Raw genomic sequence first — 18,141 nt, 5'->3', positions numbered from 1 at the left:
AAGTTACTATCTCCACATCTCATACAAATATAGCAAATATGGAGAAAGTAAAACAGGGTAAATAAGACTATGACATATTCTCTCAGCAAAAAATCATATGCAAATAGTCCCTAACCTATTTCAGTCAAGTCAACCAGACCAGCTCGAACAAAATTAATTTGGTCTGAGCTGGTTCAGCTGATGCTGTCCAAAGCAGATAAGAAAGTCTGCATAAATGGCCCCACCAGCAGATCAGTCGTGTGCATAACCTCAGGAAGGAGGCAGCGACGAGCACATGGCAGCAGCTCCCTTTCTTAACTGCACTGCTGGATCCAGCAGAAAACATCTGTCCAGGCCTTACAAAATCATGTCCGTGAAATCAGAAGTTCTGTTTTATTGGATGAGTGTACAGGCGGAAAACAGATCGCATAAAACAAAGGAAAATTATGAGTGTCTGCCTTTTCACCCATACGATCTTGGTATTACTCCTCTGTCCCCGTGGACAAAGTTTTCGCAACACGTTCCAGTGATGACACCTTAAATAAAAGCACTGCAGCATGTCTGGACGACCAGCAAATTCAAGCAAGGTGAAGATATGTCTACAGAGCCGTTCTAGCCATAGCTTCCAGTACATTAGATGGTGTAGAAGTAGCTTCAGATAAGCTAACTCAAATGCTGCTGCTGGTGTGCAGCCACCTCAACACACCACTCAAAACCCACTTGAGAAGCTAAGTTAGTCCTTGTGCTTTAGCCCACACTTACCTCTGTGCTACCACAGCAACGCTACTGGCAGTGCACGTGCTGGCACAGGTATGCCTACACGAGCAGGTGCGGCAGCCCTGAAATCAAGTGCCTCCTGCTACTCTCCTTACCTGGTAATGAGCCTGGGCTTGTTGTGCTGAATTCAGAGTGACATTGCAAAGCTTACAGCACAAAGGCTTACATAGTTCCTCCAGCATAGGGTCCTGCTCCACCACCTTTGCAAGCTCTTCTTCTTGTGTGTGATGAAAGGAAGGCCCCAGTCCGAGAGATTTTGGTGGGGACAGTGGTGAGCTGGCTCTTGGCCTTGTAGCCACTGACATAGGAAGAGATGAAGGCTTCTCAGGATGAGGAAGAAGTCCTGCTTGCTGTAGAAGAATCATTGGCCAGGAAGACTGTGGGCATGCTACTTCTGAAGGATGAGGAGTCTTCTTCAGATCTAGAACAGACACACACAAATGCTGAAATAAGCAGAGCTAACAGGAACACCAACAATCCAGGGCACAACTTCTGTAACTTCATTGCCTCTACTTTATGCCTTTTCACAATGCCAAGCAGGATAAAGTCAGTTTGTAACACTTTACCCCACAGGAACAGCAGCATCCCAGACAGCCAGGGCCAGATTAAAAGATACATGTATAAGACGAGGATTGAAGTCTGAAATGTAGTTGTTAGTACCCCATGGCACCCTCCTGGACAGGTGAAGATTCCTAACCACTCATAGTACCCGACCCACAGCACGCACAGCCCACTGCTCCACGACCACTAGAAGATGTGATATACAAAGTGCACAGCACATACAGCTGTCTTAATGGGAATGGGAGGGATACAACTGTTAGCCCCATCCTCTTCTGACAGCCTAAGGACAAGCTCACACTCCAAGACCTGAAAAAATACTACAATGTATTACTGCTATTGATGACTTATAAAGAAGAAGAACCCAAATATTTCAAAGTAGATTTTTTTTTAATGTATAGGTAGATATAAAATACACACACACACACACATCCTTCAAATACTCATGAAGACCTTCCTGAGAAAAGATATTCTACAGTTAACTTTTCTCAAGTAAGTCAACTAAAAGCAAAGAGTGGGAACCAACGCAGCACACCTTGCTGTACGCAGTCAGCTCCCAAGGGCTCTCTTCCATGGTCTTGTCGAATGACCTTGAGCTATTTCTCGTGTTTCCTTTACTAACTGCAACCGATGCAACATTTAAAGCTGTATCTTCTTCTGCAAAATGGAGAGCTTATCCCATATTAACCTTTATTCAATTATTTCTCAGTTAATTCAAGTTCTTAGAACTAACCCTACATTTCCAACAAGGGGTTCTGAGAGGCTTATTTAATTAAAGTTTACAAATCACATCTAAAACCCGGGATGAACATTCCTAGAATAATGTAGAGCAGTGATATTATGAATCAAGGCACAGCTACTTTTGTTAATGTCTTATTAGCTTCTTATCATAACAAATCCTGTTCACTGTTACACTGGGATCAAGAGAAGCATTATCTTGGCCTTTGCAGATCACTTCCAGCTAGGGCTGCATTGGTAGCAACCATGTTTACGCTATGGGCTCTGTTCGTTTGTTTAAGTAAATAGTGAGTCACATCTACATTTTAAAATAACACTTCTGGAAAATTAGGGAAAGGTAAATTAAATGCCACCTCAGAACTTTGTTCCTATGTCGCTTTTGAAAACAGAATTTGACTTCAAAGGCATTTAGGAACCTGGAGAAGCAGCTAGCATTTATCTGGGATAACTTCTGGGATTTTCAATCTGCTAAAATTAGCAGGAGATAAATACCTTGCTACATTCAAGCTATGGAAAATCCCAGCTGATGCCTGCATTTTTAGGTACTGTATTACCTTCGTAAGTCTGGGTCCAGAGAGGCCTATGTTCTATTAGGAAAAATAAAAAATAATTTAAAAAATAAGAAAAAAAGAAAATCAGTGGGACTAAAGGGCTCAAGTGACACAAGCACTTCTGAAATGTTTACCTCTAAAAACAGATTTCCAAATAATATAAGATTGGAGGCAATTTAGTTATTACTAGTAACTAAAGGTAAGGAAAAAAAGAAATTATATTAAAAAAAAAAAAGAAGAGCACGCATTGCCTTGGGGACAAGCCTTTAAGACAGTAATAGAGACACCAGGAGTTGTTATGTTTTTAAATGGCCCTCTACCATCAAGGCTCTGAGAAATTCTAGGAGAACTATACCTAACATGATGTCACCATAAAAACAAAATCAAAACTGATATCATGAAAACTAACCAAACCAAGGTAAAATGGAATCCACCACAAAGAAGGAAGAGGAAACACAGGAATGGTGTGGTGCAAATCATCCACTGGCAGTGTAAATTCTGTAATGTTACTTAACTTCTCCACAACTTTCAGCATACACATTCCTGGTTAAACAGAACTACGGAATAAGATTTTGCTATCTTTAGTTTCCTCAACTAGCACTCTGCAGTCTAATTAATTTCAGTGGGGCTACGAATGGAAGAAGTTCATATTCATGATGGTTAAATATATCACAACGCAGGCCTATCAGGGCAGTTTAGATCAATTATGCAAGCAGGTAAGCATGCCATCCAATTTCAGAATTTTATCACACCACCGTAATGGGAGTAAATTATAGCTAAATACTTCATAGAACAATATAAAGAGATCTACAGTAAATGGCCATCGGGATCCATCTGCTTAATTTTGCATGAGTGTTTGTTGCATCAAGTCTTCCATATGCAACTATCACGGATGGGATTTGTCATCTACAAGAGAGGACACAGTGCTAACAGCATCTGCATCCGCAGGGGAGAAAGTATAATGTAATATTCTTAGAAAATCTTGAATTGTAAGGTCATTTACTGTTTCTTAATATAAACAGTAGTCTGAAGATAAAACTAAGGCTGCATGGGCAATTTTAAAATTAGAACTTCTTGACCTGGCATATGCAACTCTGATTTTCTTCTAATGGTGAACTTTCATCACTGAAATTGCTCAAATTATGTTGATTTCTTTCTTACAGATATTATTTAAAAGAAAAAAAAGAATCACTCAAATTCAGCTTATTTACATGTCCCTTCAACCCTCCTCTGCTGGTCGCTACCGATACCCTGTCCAGGAAAAGGTAAGAGGACATCTTTGACTCCTCCTTTCCCTTCACATGAGAAGCTGCAAAATCTTACACTACAAAACAGCAAAGGAACGAGGAACCTCCATCACCAAGGACTCATAACGGTACAGCCCAAGGCAGGGTAAGGACCTGCAGCTCTCCAGGGTGAACTGAGGAGACATTCTGTCTCAAGACAGCGTCTCTCAGATCTCAGCCATGCCTCCTCCTACGTGCCGTATGGGCTAGGATATACTTCCACTCCGTGCCAGTTGTCCTCAGGCGGATGCAAGGGAGAGAGGCACGCAGCCCTCCTCACTGCTTTCAGGTCAGGGCATCCCAAGGGCAGCACTGAAGGAGGAGACCCAGCCTCCGTGCCCCAAGTTCCACAGATCTGGTAGTACCCAGGCACTGCTGGTGGCACAGATAACAGGGAGCAACCTCCCCAGCTGTCAACAGCACAGTTCTGGGAAAGGAACTGGTATGGCCTTAAATCTGAACACCATTTGATGGGGAAGGCACGTACAGAACGTGACCTTCCTTGGCCGTAAGTGTAAAACACAGTGAGACATCTACGTGCTATGTGTTCCCACCAGAATTAGTTTTTAAATGCAGCTGAGGCAACTAATAACAGTGATAGAAATCTATACAAATGATGAACAAGTTGTGGGTTTGGTGTTTTTTTTCAAGACAGGAAGCATTTCTTCTCAAGTCCGCTTGTATCTCAAAACATTGACATCACTTAACCTAACTTTGCCAGAAAGTCTACCTTTGGCCATAGTGTACGCCTACAGAACTTCATCCTGAAAGGCAGGGTCATTTTATAATGCTAGAGGGATCAAAGGCAGTGCACCAAAACAAACAGACATCACACACAATTCTACCTCAAGGTGCCCACTAACCCTCTACTGATGAGCATACATATTTAGTAACCCAAAAACTAAGGGCATTTTTTTCTCTTACATCAGCAGGGTATCGGAAACCACTGCTGACATCCTAGCAGACATTTCTGCAAAGTTGCGTGCCTTGCAGTCTTGGTGATGGAGTCTAAGAGATAAAAAGCCCTGGTATCTACTACCTTGGAATAAATGCAACCTGAGCAAGAATTGAAGGCACCAACGCACAGTTTTGGAAACGCAGATGTAAAACCAGCACAAGAAGAAAGGCAGACACCGCCATCTGCATCACCGAAGTACCTTAAGCACCCCTGAACACGGCAGAAACACTGCGAGCCCCCCGCAGAACCGCACCCACAGGGAATGCCGTTCCGCAACCCTGCTAAAAAGCCGGTGCCCCCCACCCACCGAGGCCAGGGCCGGGTCCCCGCCGCGCACACCCCCCGCCCGCCACCAGCACCCCTGCGCCCAGCGCACCCAGGCGGCACCTACCGCGCCGGCGGGGGCTGCGAGCGGCGGCCCCGGCCCCCCGCCGCGCCCCTCGCCGCTTCCCCCGCACAACTTCAGCCGGTCCCCGAGGCCGCAGGAGGGCCGGGGCCGGCGGGCACGGCCGGGACCAGCTGCAGGAAGTGACCGCAGCGCGGCGGGGCGGGGACTGCGCCGGCGGCGGCGCATGGGCTGCGCGGCCCGGCCCGCGGCGTGCGCGCCCGCTGCCCGCTCACCAGCGCTCCCGGGGAGTGTCCCTCCGTGCCTCGCCGGGTGCGGCGGGGGAGGAGGCAGTTCGGCCTGGCAGAGGGCTCTCCTGAGCTCCGCGGACCCCCTCGGCGTTACAGTCCCGCTCCGCTTGCACCGGGGACTTCAGCTTACGTGTCACCCCGTCCCGCTGCTGGACGCTCTGGTTTTTCCTCCCAGCTGGCTGCTGGCTCTTCAGATCTTTTGAAATAATCTCACAGAAATGCTTTTTGGCATTACGGGCAGTTGAAAAGTTGTTCCAAATATCTAACTGCTCAGTCAAATCCCGAGTTATGGTTTTGCACAAGGTTATTTCACCTTTCTTCGCTCTGGCACCTTCTGTTTTCAACAGCAGAAATTACAATTAACCTGAATTTGTCTATATAAACATCTTCACGTTCATGTTATTCATAGCCAAGGTGAGTTAATTTCCCTTCAAGCCACCGAGGACGGCAGCGCAGCCTCACCCTTATGGTTGGGCCACCCTGTTTCAAAGCATACGCAGTTTCTATTGATTTTCTTCCATTTCATTGGAACAGGGAAGTGCTGAGAAGTCACTACGAGGTAAAACCGTCACCAAGACTTTATGGTAGCAATTAGCCAACCCGCCTGGGAATCCATCAGTTAGTCCCACTTGTTGTTACTAATTTTTGTGAGATCTTAAAGAAATTCCCATTTATTGGATACATCACTACAGTTCGGAACAACAAACCGTGGTGATGCGCAGCAGAAGCAGCGAACGGGCAGTTTACAGCCAGGTGTGTTCACGGGGTACGTGTTGCCGTGGCCTGGGAGGCCGGTGCTCCCGCCGATCGCCGCAGTCACCTGCAGCAGCTCAGCCCGGCCACGGCCGCGCATTGGGTCCCGCACTGGGGATGGTGACATCTGGGCCCCGGGGCAGCGCTTCAAGGAAGAGAATTCACCAACGCCCTCACCACGTTCACACCTGGCTCCAAAACTTGCTTATGCCGTCTCTCCTGCCGAGAGGATAAATATCCCTTTAAGACCAGAGTGATGAACCGCGATGCCGTACTGATTAACCACCTCGGTTACCCGTCGTCCCCTTCCCGTCATGGCCTCAATACGATCTTCCCTTGTCGCATCCTGTGGGCTCCCACCAAGCTAAGCCAGCCCAGCCCCTCCCTTCAGACCCCCAAGGCCCAGACCCCCGGGGAGCATTCGTTTTACACCTCCTCTCTCTGCTGTCTGATCCCTGAGGGCACTCCCGTGCTAGGCCGCCCGCTAACGAAGTACTAGATCCACGCAGTGACTTGATCCCGGCGGCAGCTCAGATTTTAAAGAAAACTTCGGGCGTGGCTGGTGATCCAACTGGGAAAAGGGACACGGGCGCACCGGACGTGGCGCGCGGCCCAACTGCGGGCACAGAGCAGCGTCCACGACTTTACAACGAAGGGGACAGAGGCACCGGCTGCCGGGCCCGCGCCGCAGCGCCGGCCTGTCACGCCCCGCCGGCCTGGGGTAGGACGGGCCCGTTATTCTTCTGAAAACTCGTTTCCAGTCGGGTCACCCCCAGGGCCCCGGTGCTGTAATCATGTGGTACCGGCAGCTCCGGGCAACGGGAAGGCGGACGTCCCAGCGCCGGTGCGGGCCCCGCCGCCGCCGCCGCGCTAGGTGGCAGCAGGACACCGCAGCGGGGGCGCGGAGGGAGCGGCCGCGGGCTGACGGGAAGTCGCAGACGGGCAACGCCCCGGGGCGGGGGCGGGGGCGGGGCGAGGGCGGGGCGGCCGCCGCACCGCGCGGTGACGTCACGCCGCGCCCCGCCGCTGGCGCACCGCGCGCGACCCCGACCCCCGCCTCCCTCGGCGGCGCACGCGCGCTGCCCGCCACCGCCCTCCCCCCTCGCGCCCCCCCCGCGCGCCGCGGTTCCACTTCCGGCGGGCGGTGCCATCCCCATCCGGGGTCAGGGCCCCGCTCCCTTCCTGTTATTGCCCGTGCGGGAGGCGGCTCTGTGGGGCGGCGCGGGGGCTGCCGGCGCCGCTTCCGCCAGCGCCCCGGGGGACGGTCACCCGCCGAGAGGCGCGGTGCTGGCTGCGGGGCGGCTCAAGGGGTTGTGAGTGCTGCGGGGCGCTGCCCGGCCCAGCCCTGCCCGTCGGGGCGGCGGCTGCGGGCCGGCTCGGAGGCGGGGAGGCTGCGCCTGTGAGGTGAGTGAGGCGGGGGTCGGTGCTGGGGCCGCCTGGTTCCCCCGGGTTCCCCCGGGGCACGGCAGCGCTCTCTGGGGCGTCCCGCGGCGGGGGTCGGGCACTCTGGCCGGGCGGTGGCGGAGGGGAGCGCCGCTTTCTGTAGGCTGTGGGGCGTCTTGCTCGTCTTCGGCAGCCGGAGGGGGAAGCACGACCCTCGGGTGGCTGGAGGGGGATCGGAGGGCAGCTGCGTTCTCCTGGAGGAGCGCTGCGGTGGGGCTTCCCTCGGCTGGGAAAGCTCCAAGGCGTTCCTCCCCCAAATCCTGATTTGTGGGTCTCCCCTCGTAGGGACGGGACCCTGGAGAGGAAAAACCGTAGTGGCTTGTTGTTTGCGAGTGTGGCTCCCCCCGCCTCCGAAATACAGCTATTGTCTGTACATATGTTTCAGCAGTTCTTGCGATGGAGTGAATGTAGGCTCACGGTTGGGCTGGTTAATGGCACTGGGAGCAGAGCCTCTTCCGACTGGGTGTGTGTATGAATCGGCGGCATACAATCCCGTTTCCAGCTGCAGTCGACTTACAGTTGCAGTGTCGCATCTATGCTACTTGTAAAAACTTCTTTCTTATTTCATCCTACCCAGAGATCTGTTTTTATTAATGTTAAATATGAAACTCCTATTTCTTATCAGTACTTGTGTATTTTCTAGTAGACTGAACGTTAACAAAACTTTGACCAAACTAATACAAACTGCATGTTTGTTCTTCTTTGGGGGTTTTGTTGCTGTTTTCAGTATTCCTGAAGTTACTAAGGTGTCAGACCTGTTACTTCTGCTGCTGTTACTGGTATGTCTGTAATTTTTTTTTCTCTGCCTTTTTTTTTGTTGACTTTAAAAATGTGATTGAACAGAGGTTGCTGTATAAACATATTCAGAACAAGCACAAGGAATGTGTATGTTTAAAAGTGGGCAGTATAGACTATAAAGCTTTGCTTGAGTTAATTCTGCAGTTACGAGCATTCTGCAGCAAACTTGTAAAGGAGTGGCAAACTGGATTCTGAATCTGGATTTTGTAGTACTTAATAGAAGAAATCTGGACTCTGTTCTGTTAGTTACTTGTACCCTCACATCCTAGCTTTGAGCTGTAGCAGGCTTTCAAATTCATCACACTAGATAAAGTTAGAAACTTTCCCATCATGATCTGAATCATTCTTGAATTTCTTCCACCTCACAATTAATTTATAGAGGTATTCTCATACTTGTTGCCTCATGCTGCAGTTCTATAATGCAGTGTAATAATCAAAGTCCACCTCTTGTTGTGCGTGAACATCGTTAGTTCCTAGGAATATTCCAGTACTCAGGATGATGGGATTTAAAGGTTTGTCTACTATGGGGAACTGACTAGATGAGTTGTTCTGAAATAAAGCCCCATGCAAACTTAAAGTTTCACAATAAATAACTTTATTCTCAAACAATAACATTGGCAAGCTTTTCCAGAGTGGTTAGTTGTTTGGAAGCATATTTTAGACAATGTCATCACATAGACAAACCACACATCAACCAAGCTGATAGTGTCTATAGAGGAATTTATGAAACCACACAATTCTTTGTGATCCATGAAATATTCTGCTTTTTCATTAAGACAATAAATACAACAACTTCAGAGCTGCAGTTGGAGTTTGACTGGAGTAGATGCCCTGCATTTCATCGGTGTTAACTTGATGCCATTCTTAACAACCTGGAGACAATGTTTTGTAGTTTTTTTTCAAAGCACACTAAGCCCGCACTACAAATCCATGCCAAGGTGCTTTAGTTGTTCGTCTGCTTCAAATTGTCATTCTGTGTTAGTGGCAATTTTGTTTTGCTTTGTGTTGCAGTTTACTTGCATGAATAATGAAACTGAGTGGTGGTTTTTTTTTTCTGGTGTATTCTTTGGGAAAGGTGGTGTAGCTGAGCTGTTTACAAAGCAATTGTGCTTTATTGGAAGTCATAATACTTAGTTAACTGTTTCTCTGATGATCAGGCTATTCCTGCTTTCTGGAAGCAAATGGGGGACACTTCTTTCTGGATAACTCACTCTTAAAAAGTTGCTGGAAGCTTTAGATTAGGAATTTCTATAACAAGCAAGGATTTCACGCTTTACCATCATGCTATCTCACAAGACCAAGTATATCATGAGAGGTTTCCAGTTATTGGAAGAAAATCACACCTTTAAAAGGTGTTATTACGTAGAGAATGGACTTCCTGATCACAGTTGTTCCTCAGATTCAAATGTGTAATGTGCTTTTTAATGGCTTGGTCACGTGTAATAGAATTTTGAACAGCCTTGATGGTCATCATAGTTTTAACTCGGAAAGAAATTAAAGTTATCTATAAATAGCTAGAGAGCAAGCCTACAGCTGACACTTAGTCCGCAAAAACTGTTTTCTTAAAGAAGTCAATTTATTATGTGGTCTTCTAGACTTTTGGTGCAGATTCTCTGGGTACCAGAATACTTGCAGATACCGGTCACTTCCAAGTAGAAAACTGTTGCTATTGCTTTTCTTGCCTGTTTTGGGGAAAGGAGATTGGGGTGATGATACATTAATTCCAAATCGTGCAAGAAATACTAGCATCTTGAGGATGGGTATCATATGTAGGTTTGCTTTGCCTAGCTGAGTACATTAATCAAGGTTAACAAAGGTTGTAGTTAATAGGACGTTTGAAAAATGTTGTATTTGGGTGAGGGGAAGCTAAGATTTTTTTGAACTTTGATACTGATGAGGAAACTGATTTTTATGAATTACAATTGGAGCGGGAATAATACTGCAAAATTAGTCTTCCCAGTTTAGTCTTAAAATACCATTATAAAACTAAGTTTTGTCTTATTACTTACTGCTTTGTAATTACTGAGAAATGTGTGAAATCTAGTAAATCTCCCAGTTGAGGAAAAATGTGCCATATGTGCCTTTTTTGTGTGCGTGATTGAGTTGGAGGGGGAGCATTAGGGAAAGAATAAGAGTTTGTACTTTGGCTAACCGAAGAAACAGACTTGTGGCTTGTAGTGTAAGCTAAGGTAGGGTTTGTTGGGGTTTTTGTAGCTTTTTATGCATTGCATTCCATGCTGTAGGAGTTTTGTCTCATCCTTTTAAAAAGCCAGACATCCAGTTGCTCCAAGTGATGATGCCTGTCTGAAATTCTAGCTATGGCTAGAAGAGGCCACAAAAATATTTACGCTAAAACTGGATGGGAATTTTCTTTTGCCCTTTAAGTTGAATGTGTCATGGCAAAGAATTCTGTTACAAGTTTCTCTTTGTAATATCTTAATCCAAATGTGAGCAGTGGAGAGAGAAAATAGATTTGTTTCTCTTGATAATTATTTGGACACCAAATGTGAATTGTTTTGAGTACAGGGTTGGTCCAGATAACGTCCAGAGGTTCCTTCCAACCGAATTTATTCTATAAATCTATTTCTGAATGGTTAATGGAGTGTTAAATGAACCTGAAATAATACTCTGAGGTATTAACTGTTTTTTTTTTCCTGCAGCACTGCTATAGTATTAACTTTAAAAAAAAAAAAACAACAAAAACCAACACACACTCACCCCCCCTCACACCCCCCCCCCCAAAAAAAAAAAACCCAACCAAACAAAAAACCCCCAATCAATCAATCAACAAAAAAACCAAACACAAACCCAGCCCAACTGGAGGGGTAGAGGGAGTCAAACTGGTCTTTTTGGTGTGTGGTTTTTTTTTTTTTAAATAAAGGCATTTTTATAAATCCTGCAAGTTAACGTGTGGTCAGATGGAAATGCAGCAGACTGGGTACAGTCTATGTAATTCTGGATCTGTCTTCTAGTTTAAGCAGTACTTAATGGTTTTGCAGTCCGTATGTTGTTTTACTTTACATAGTATGCATTTACACTTCAATCCTAGAAGAGTATTTTTCCAGGTTAATTCTGGATGCAGATTTTGTGAAAGGCAGTCTAAGAAGCCTGTGTATTTCAAATGTGGGGTAAATGTGAGGAACAGTGGATATCATTTGTTCTCTATTAAGAGCATTCTTTTCTTATAGCCAGTAAAGCGGGGAATAAAAGCACTTAGCAGGCATAGTTGACCTAGTACATTCACTGGGAATGTTTATAGTCTGTTTTTTCAAAACTATGCTTAAACACCTGAACTCTAAAAATGTAAAAATAAAATTGAAAGAAACCAGCTTACCTCTGTGAAATTGAAGGGGAGAGAATGGTGGAGTACTCTTGAAGCTTTCGCCTGTCTGGCATGTTGCTAACTTGCAGCAATAGAAGTAAATTACTACTTCTGCAGTCTAGTTTAAGAACAGTTGGGTCAAACATAGAACTTAAGGTTCAGTGATCTCTTGTTTCATGCCCCATTGCTTTTTACCAGTAAAAGGTTAGATATACCTCAAAGAGATTGATTTTTGGGTTGGTTTTTTTGTCTACCCATTAACCTATTTAATTTCCTTAAATTAACTTCTCTTCATGGATTTTATGTAGGAAAACTTTGGCAGTTTTGCTTACAGCTTCTGATTAAAGAAATGCTTGCAAATGTAGCTTTTGAGGATTGTGAACCACAAAGCATTTGTCAAATATAGGAGACTTACCAAATTGACTAAGACTTACAGTAAAGTTCCCTGAAATTTTGAGACAGCTGAGTCACATTATTGGCTGTACATTATGACCCTCTTCTAAGGCAAAGAAATGCAGAGAAACATCCCTTGGGTTTTTTCTCTCCAAGTCCAAACAGAAAAGAAAGAAAACTGGAAGGTTGCCTCCTAGATTGTACAACATGTCAAAAAACTTATCTGTCATTAAGACTTAACTGTTTTTGTTATTTCCATACTAATTAGTCAGTCTTTTGCCAATACTTAATGTGGCAGTTTGTGGTGATGAATGACTCTTGCTAATGTGTTCCAAGACTGTTCCTGATTTTTAACTCTTGCTGTTAACTTAGGCCATGGTCCTTCTAGAAGCATGGATTTTCTGCTGAGATTGCATTTGTTGTCTTGGAAAAGTGTCTTAAACTGTCAGTTGTTTAGCTGTGGATCCTTGCAGAGGACACTAAATCTGTGAGCAAAAAATTACTCCTTGTTGCAACCTTATTCCATCTTTTAGCTATTAGCAGTCAACAAAGAAACAAGTGCTTGAACATCCTCAAAATGCAAGAAACCTTGAATGTTGCTGAAAAGAAAATATTCGAGATTCAGCATTTGATCTGAGACTAATCAACTATAAGTAGAAATACCTGCCTGTCCTGTGATCGGAATCTAATAGAACAAAATTTTCTGTACCTTGGGACTTTGACTTCTGACTTACTGGAAAAGTGATGAGACCAATCTCTGCAAAGACGTAGGCAAACTGAACACTTGAAAATACAACCACAAAAAAGTAAGAATGAGCAGAAAGTAAAGACTGGTTTACCAAGCAAGCAGAGTGGAGGTTAATTGTTTCTTAAAAACAAATGTGCTTTGTGTGATGAGCTATGTTATTATCCAACTTTGGTGCTTGTGCCATTAAGCTACTTTTCATTAAGGCTGGAAAACACTGACTTGACTACAGGCATAATTTAAAAGATTAAAGTTAATAGTGCTAACATAAGGAGAAGTTTCTAGGTAGAGCTAGCTTCCTTTGGGAAAAGGAAAGTAAAAACTTCCATTCCAAACAATACTCTAAAATATGCTTGTTGTGGTCATTAAACTGCTTAGATTATAAAACATACCGCTTATTCATTTTTGTATTTATGTTCCCAGCTTTTAACAGAATAGTCAGCAAATGTTGTGGCTGGATTATAAAAGTGGAAGTGACACTAATAAAACTGAAAATTACTCTTTTGCCTTCTGAAAAGTTTATGTGGATGTTGAACAAGCAGTTCCACTTACCAGTTTATCAAGGCAGTCTCCACTGATGGGAGGGAAGTGATTAATATATTGTATTTTATCTTCATGCAATTTCATGCTGTCACCTCTGAAATCTTCAATTTTGACATTAAGTACTGTAGAAGAGCACTGGTCCCAAGGAAACCTCTAGTGTTTAAGTGGAAGAGCTAATTTTTAAGCAACATCCAGACATCTTGAATAGTCCCGATTGTGGTGTATAATTGAGGATGTGTCCAAATAGGGTGCCACTTGTAGTCTAGCAAGTTTGTTACAAAGATTGACTTTATAATAAGTCATGTTTGTGTTTTCGTGTAAAATATTAATATGTGAAATTGAAATGCTGTCATTGTAGATGGTAAATTTAACCGGTTACGTAAATTTGTTGAGAAGTGGTCACCAGCTAAAAGAAAGCACTTAAAGTTGATTTTAACATTTTAATTAAGAAGGTAAAGTTTAACTGTTTTTCTGATGTTTAACTGCTTACCAAGGTTGTGGTTAGTAAAATTCTAATAACTTGTCTTCCTCTTCAACTTGCTCTGAAATGGAGGATAAAGCACTGATGTCGTTATCACTGCTCAGCAGCACTCCCTTGATCTTAGATACCTCCAACTTGGAATGTTTTGACATGTAGGGGAAGATGGCATAAGTACCACCAGAGATAAAGGATGAAAACAGAAGCCAATGAGCAACAAAACGGCAGAGTTGATACATGAAGAAAAGGATGGCAGAACCCATTCCCAGCTGTGGAAACTTTTCTTACATGTGTTGTCAAATTACTTTGCAATCCAGCTCTTCAACTCTTCTTTCATCACCTCTTTTCCAAGCCTTTTATTGTACATCAGCAGATAGGATAGTATCACAAGCAACTGCAAGGTGATATGAGAAGTGTAACCATTATTGTAGCTTCTAATCTGTTGCTGTCCTGGTATGTGTGCAGGTTATTTATTTAAAGAACAAAAAAAGATTATTTGCAATACAGTCACCCTTCCCTAATTGGTGGTTTTTATGGGTTGAAATTAAATCCAAAATGCTTAAGCTTTTGTGGTCTCCTGTTCTATCCCAGGGTTAAACTTCACCAGGCTGAAAACTGCTTTCAGTCTTTTTGAATATACACACCTACAAAAACATTAACGAAATGTTTCCAAAGAACTGTGTATTAAATATACTTCCTTGTTTGTGCAGATGTGTAAAGTTCTCTTAATAGCAGTGACTGACGTGACCGACTACTGTGGTATCTTTTTGGCTACCTAAATAAAGGTCTGTCTTTTTAATGTATCCCTTTTACAGAGCTCTGATTGTAGGCAGCATGTGCCTTAGTCTAAAAGCTTTTAATCTGGATATGAAAGTGACTTTCCAAGCTGGGAAGTTGAGAAATCTTGAAACTATTGTGGAGATGTTGCTGGTATTCCCTGTTTAAATACCTGTGAGCTTATGTCACTTTCTTCTTTGGAAAGTTCATTGCAAACATTATCTATTTAGGCAAATATTAGCTGTTTCTTTCAGATGTAGTAAACACAAATTGCTGGTACCCTGACCTCGTTAGAAAAACAATTTGGGTAACAGCTTGAAGTATAGGAAAAAGAGATGCACTGACAACAAGCTTAAGGTTTCAGTAGCCCCACACTTGAAATCATGCTTTCGTGTTTGCACAACATAGGGTTTGCAAAGCAGATGCTTCTAACAGATATGTACAGAAATGATAAACATTTGATTAAACATGCTGAAGAACCATTTGTCACAGTTTACCATAGCTGTTTTTATACTTCAGGCTGAAGCATGCAGGACCTAATGACATACATAGTCACAATGAATCATGTTTGTTTGCACTTCTTGAACATAAATGCAAATATGTTGGTGTCTCAAGAGTCAAAATTGTTGCTTTGACATTCAACCTGTAAATGCAGAGCAGAGTCCTATTCAACCAGAGTCAACAGCTAGAAAATAATAAATCTACACTCCTTAAGGTTTCAGAGAAACTTTGGTTTCTTTGTAACTTTTATAAAGCAGTTAAATATGCTTACAAAATCAGTAATTGAGTCAACAGTATTGTTTCATGTAGAAGGCCCAGTTCTCTGATGTGCTTAGGTGCAATACACCTAAGTGATCTGTGACCTTTAGGGAGCTGAAGCCTGATGGGAGCACATAGTGGTGCTAAATGCTTTGCAGCTGAATAGTATCTTGCCACTCACGTGCTTCGTGTGTGGGGTAAGCAGGACAGTCTCAGTCTGCTGCTGTAGAAAATAAAGGTCTGTTGGTAATCTTTTATGGAAAACTGTTGGTGCTTACCTTTCAGCAGGGTTATCATCTACTTGTAAATAAATATTTAGTTAATCACCATTGACTCTGTATCACAAACAAGTCTACTAGGGAGTAGTAGTTCATTATTTCTAACTGACTCTTGAAAAGCCATAGTATTTTTGTGTTGTGATTATAGTTCATGTGGAAGTAGGCAACTACTTCTACAGGGTAGGGTTTGCAAAGAACTGTATTTGTTTGCCAGCTATTTTGTTCCATGTATGTTGTATAGGACAACTTGCTAAGAAATGTATTAATTTCAGCGGTTTATAGGGCAAGAGCATTTAGCTGCAGAATAGAAATTTGTCATTAAGGTGGCTGTGCCTTTGTGTTAACTCTGCCAGAAACTTCCTTCTCTCAACAAATGGTTTTAAAAAGGGAGTTAAGAAATACCTCAATGGAGAATGTATTGTTTGTTTTTTCAGTTTAGGAGCTTAAAGGAAAAAACCCTACTTCCATGGCTTTTGCTGAGGCGTGTAGTTCCTTACAAATGCTCTATCAAAAGTGAAGTTGCACCCCATCCTCTGTTTGCCAGTAAATAAAAGATAATGATTTTTGCTAACGGAATTCAGTAAGTCCATGCAGACTAAACCCACACGTCTATAAATGCTGTTTTGGCTACGGAAGTCAGTTGAGATAGAATAAATGGAAAGCTAATCTATATTCAGATTACAGAACAGAAATTTCTGTCTTCTGGTTCACTGTTCTATGCTTAATATTAAAAATCTGCAAAGTTGCAAAAATACTGCTATCCACTGCCACTCCAAAACTTTTTTTACATGTTAGTTGCTTTCAGGGTCTGGAGTAATTTAGTACGGAAGAAACCCTTTATCTCAATTTAAAGTTACTATCGGACTCCATCCCAAGAAATGTTATGTGGGAAGTACACAATATGCTGTAAGTCAGTCTGAGTTTGATGTCTTTTTCAGCTGCTTCTTAGTAAAGGAAGGGCTCACAGGGTGGATCTTTTGAGAAAAAATGAATGTAAATTAATAAACAGAAGTGGGACTAGTCTCAGTCAAATTTTCTGTTGAACACACATTTCTCTCTGTGCCTTCCATCCAGAGGAGCTGGTCAGGTGAATGTTGTGGACTGAACCCTCTTGGTACTGTTGCATGTGGTAGAGAGGCAAGCGTAGCGGTGCGAGGACTGCAGTACCTCTGGTGTTTTATTGCAGTTCTTTCCCTGCCCTTCTGGGACTGGAAAGGACTGGTATGAACAGTGGGAGAGGAAATCTTTCCTCTTTTTCAGTATAAGGTTTGTCTTGCTGCAGCAGAGAGAATTACTTCTAAAAGCCAAGGTGACATGCCTGGGGGGAATCAGCACCAGGAAAGGCCCAGTATCTGAGTTACAGCTGTGTTACACAGCTGCTCATGTTAGGTGAAGATTCAGTCTGAACCAGAGTGCAGAACACCTGGATTTACTCTGCTCTGGCTCCTTGTCCTTGTATGTGTGCCAGCGCTTCCTGTTTTTAAAGATCCTGTTTACTGTCTGGGTTCCAAATATCCCAGGAAGGTGGGAGGATGGGAAGAAACATGGAAAGAAAAGTAAACAGCGTTATTTAAGATGGAGTTTTATATTTTTATATATATATTCAGCATTTGTTACCTATCTAATCTAGTTTCATGAAAGACATTTTAGAGTAATCTTTTGTTTACATCATCTTGCGCTAATTTCCAAGAGCAGAACATTTCTATATGTGAAACCTGACATTGAAGCCCTTAATATTTGTAGCAAGGAGCAGAATATGGTTTGTGGTGTGCCTTTACTTTATGTTCTTTCTGATGTTCACATAAAAAATGTTTGTCACCCATATAAAATAGAGTATTAAAGAAAAATATGCAATCAGAGGAAAACATCATTTCTGTTGGTACGAAACGGAATGTTGCTCTGATTTTGTTGTTGAACTTTAAGGCTTTTGATTTAAAGAGCTTGAAAGATTTTGAGTGCTGCTCACTGAGCTTCAGAGTGCACAGCTAGCTGTGGAGGCACAGCTCCAACCAGAACACAGCCAGGTGGGAGAGTAATTCTCATCCTGCTGCATAGCATGCCAAGCTAATCGTTGAAATGAGGAGTAAGCAGATATGTGAAGTGCAAAGAGAAGATGTGTTGCTTTTCTAATTTTTTGTTGTGCTTTATGACTACTAGTCTTCTATAAATAACAAAATCCTTTCCTTTGAGGTGAAGCTAGAAATGGAATTACTGAATGATTTCAGACTAAAAAGGAAGATTTAATTCCAGGCTTTCCTTTGTTTAACAAAGATAAAAAATTCTGCCTTTAACGGGAAGAAAATGTTCTAGGACAGAAATTCTGCTCTTGGTATGTCATGGGATCCCTAGGGAAAAAGCACAATCGTAGT

General features: G+C 43.4%; 2 protein-coding genes across 7 annotated transcripts in view; one reads left to right on the top strand and one right to left on the bottom strand.

Moving 5' to 3' along the window:
• Positions 1 to 5,367, bottom strand: part of ZMAT3 (zinc finger matrin-type 3) — a 410,758-nt gene extending 405,391 nt beyond the window's left edge. Inside the window, exons 1-2 of one of the 3 annotated variants that reach the window (XM_075157372.1) lie at positions 5,239 to 5,367; positions 852 to 1,177 (exon numbers count right to left, since the gene is read on the bottom strand). In XM_075157372.1, coding sequence (XP_075013473.1) covers positions 852 to 1,121 — 270 coding nt within the window. In that variant the 5' untranslated portion in view covers positions 1,122 to 1,177; positions 5,239 to 5,367. Of the gene's footprint in view, positions 1 to 851; positions 5,152 to 5,238 lie in introns of those variants that run through there. The other 2 variants (XM_075157373.1, XR_012674684.1) reach the window with 2 other exon arrangements.
• A 2,029-nt stretch (positions 5,368 to 7,396) lies between these two features.
• PIK3CA (phosphatidylinositol-4,5-bisphosphate 3-kinase catalytic subunit alpha) overlaps positions 7,397 to 18,141 on the top strand; it is a 48,158-nt gene continuing 37,413 nt past the window's right edge. For 3 of the 4 annotated variants that reach the window (XM_075157343.1, XM_075157341.1, XM_075157339.1), the window contains exon 1: positions 7,397 to 7,640. The gene's annotated coding sequence lies outside the window, so the exon portion shown is untranslated. Of the gene's footprint in view, positions 7,641 to 8,435; positions 8,459 to 18,141 lie in introns of those variants that run through there. The other variant, XM_075157345.1, reaches the window with a different exon arrangement.

The sequence above is a fragment of the Calonectris borealis genome, chromosome 9 (assembly GCF_964195595.1).
Source record: "Calonectris borealis chromosome 9, bCalBor7.hap1.2, whole genome shotgun sequence".
Classification (NCBI taxonomy): Eukaryota; Metazoa; Chordata; class Aves; order Procellariiformes; family Procellariidae; genus Calonectris; species Calonectris borealis.
The sequence above is the reverse complement of the archived record's forward strand: the minus strand, read 5'-3'. Positions and strand labels throughout refer to the sequence as shown.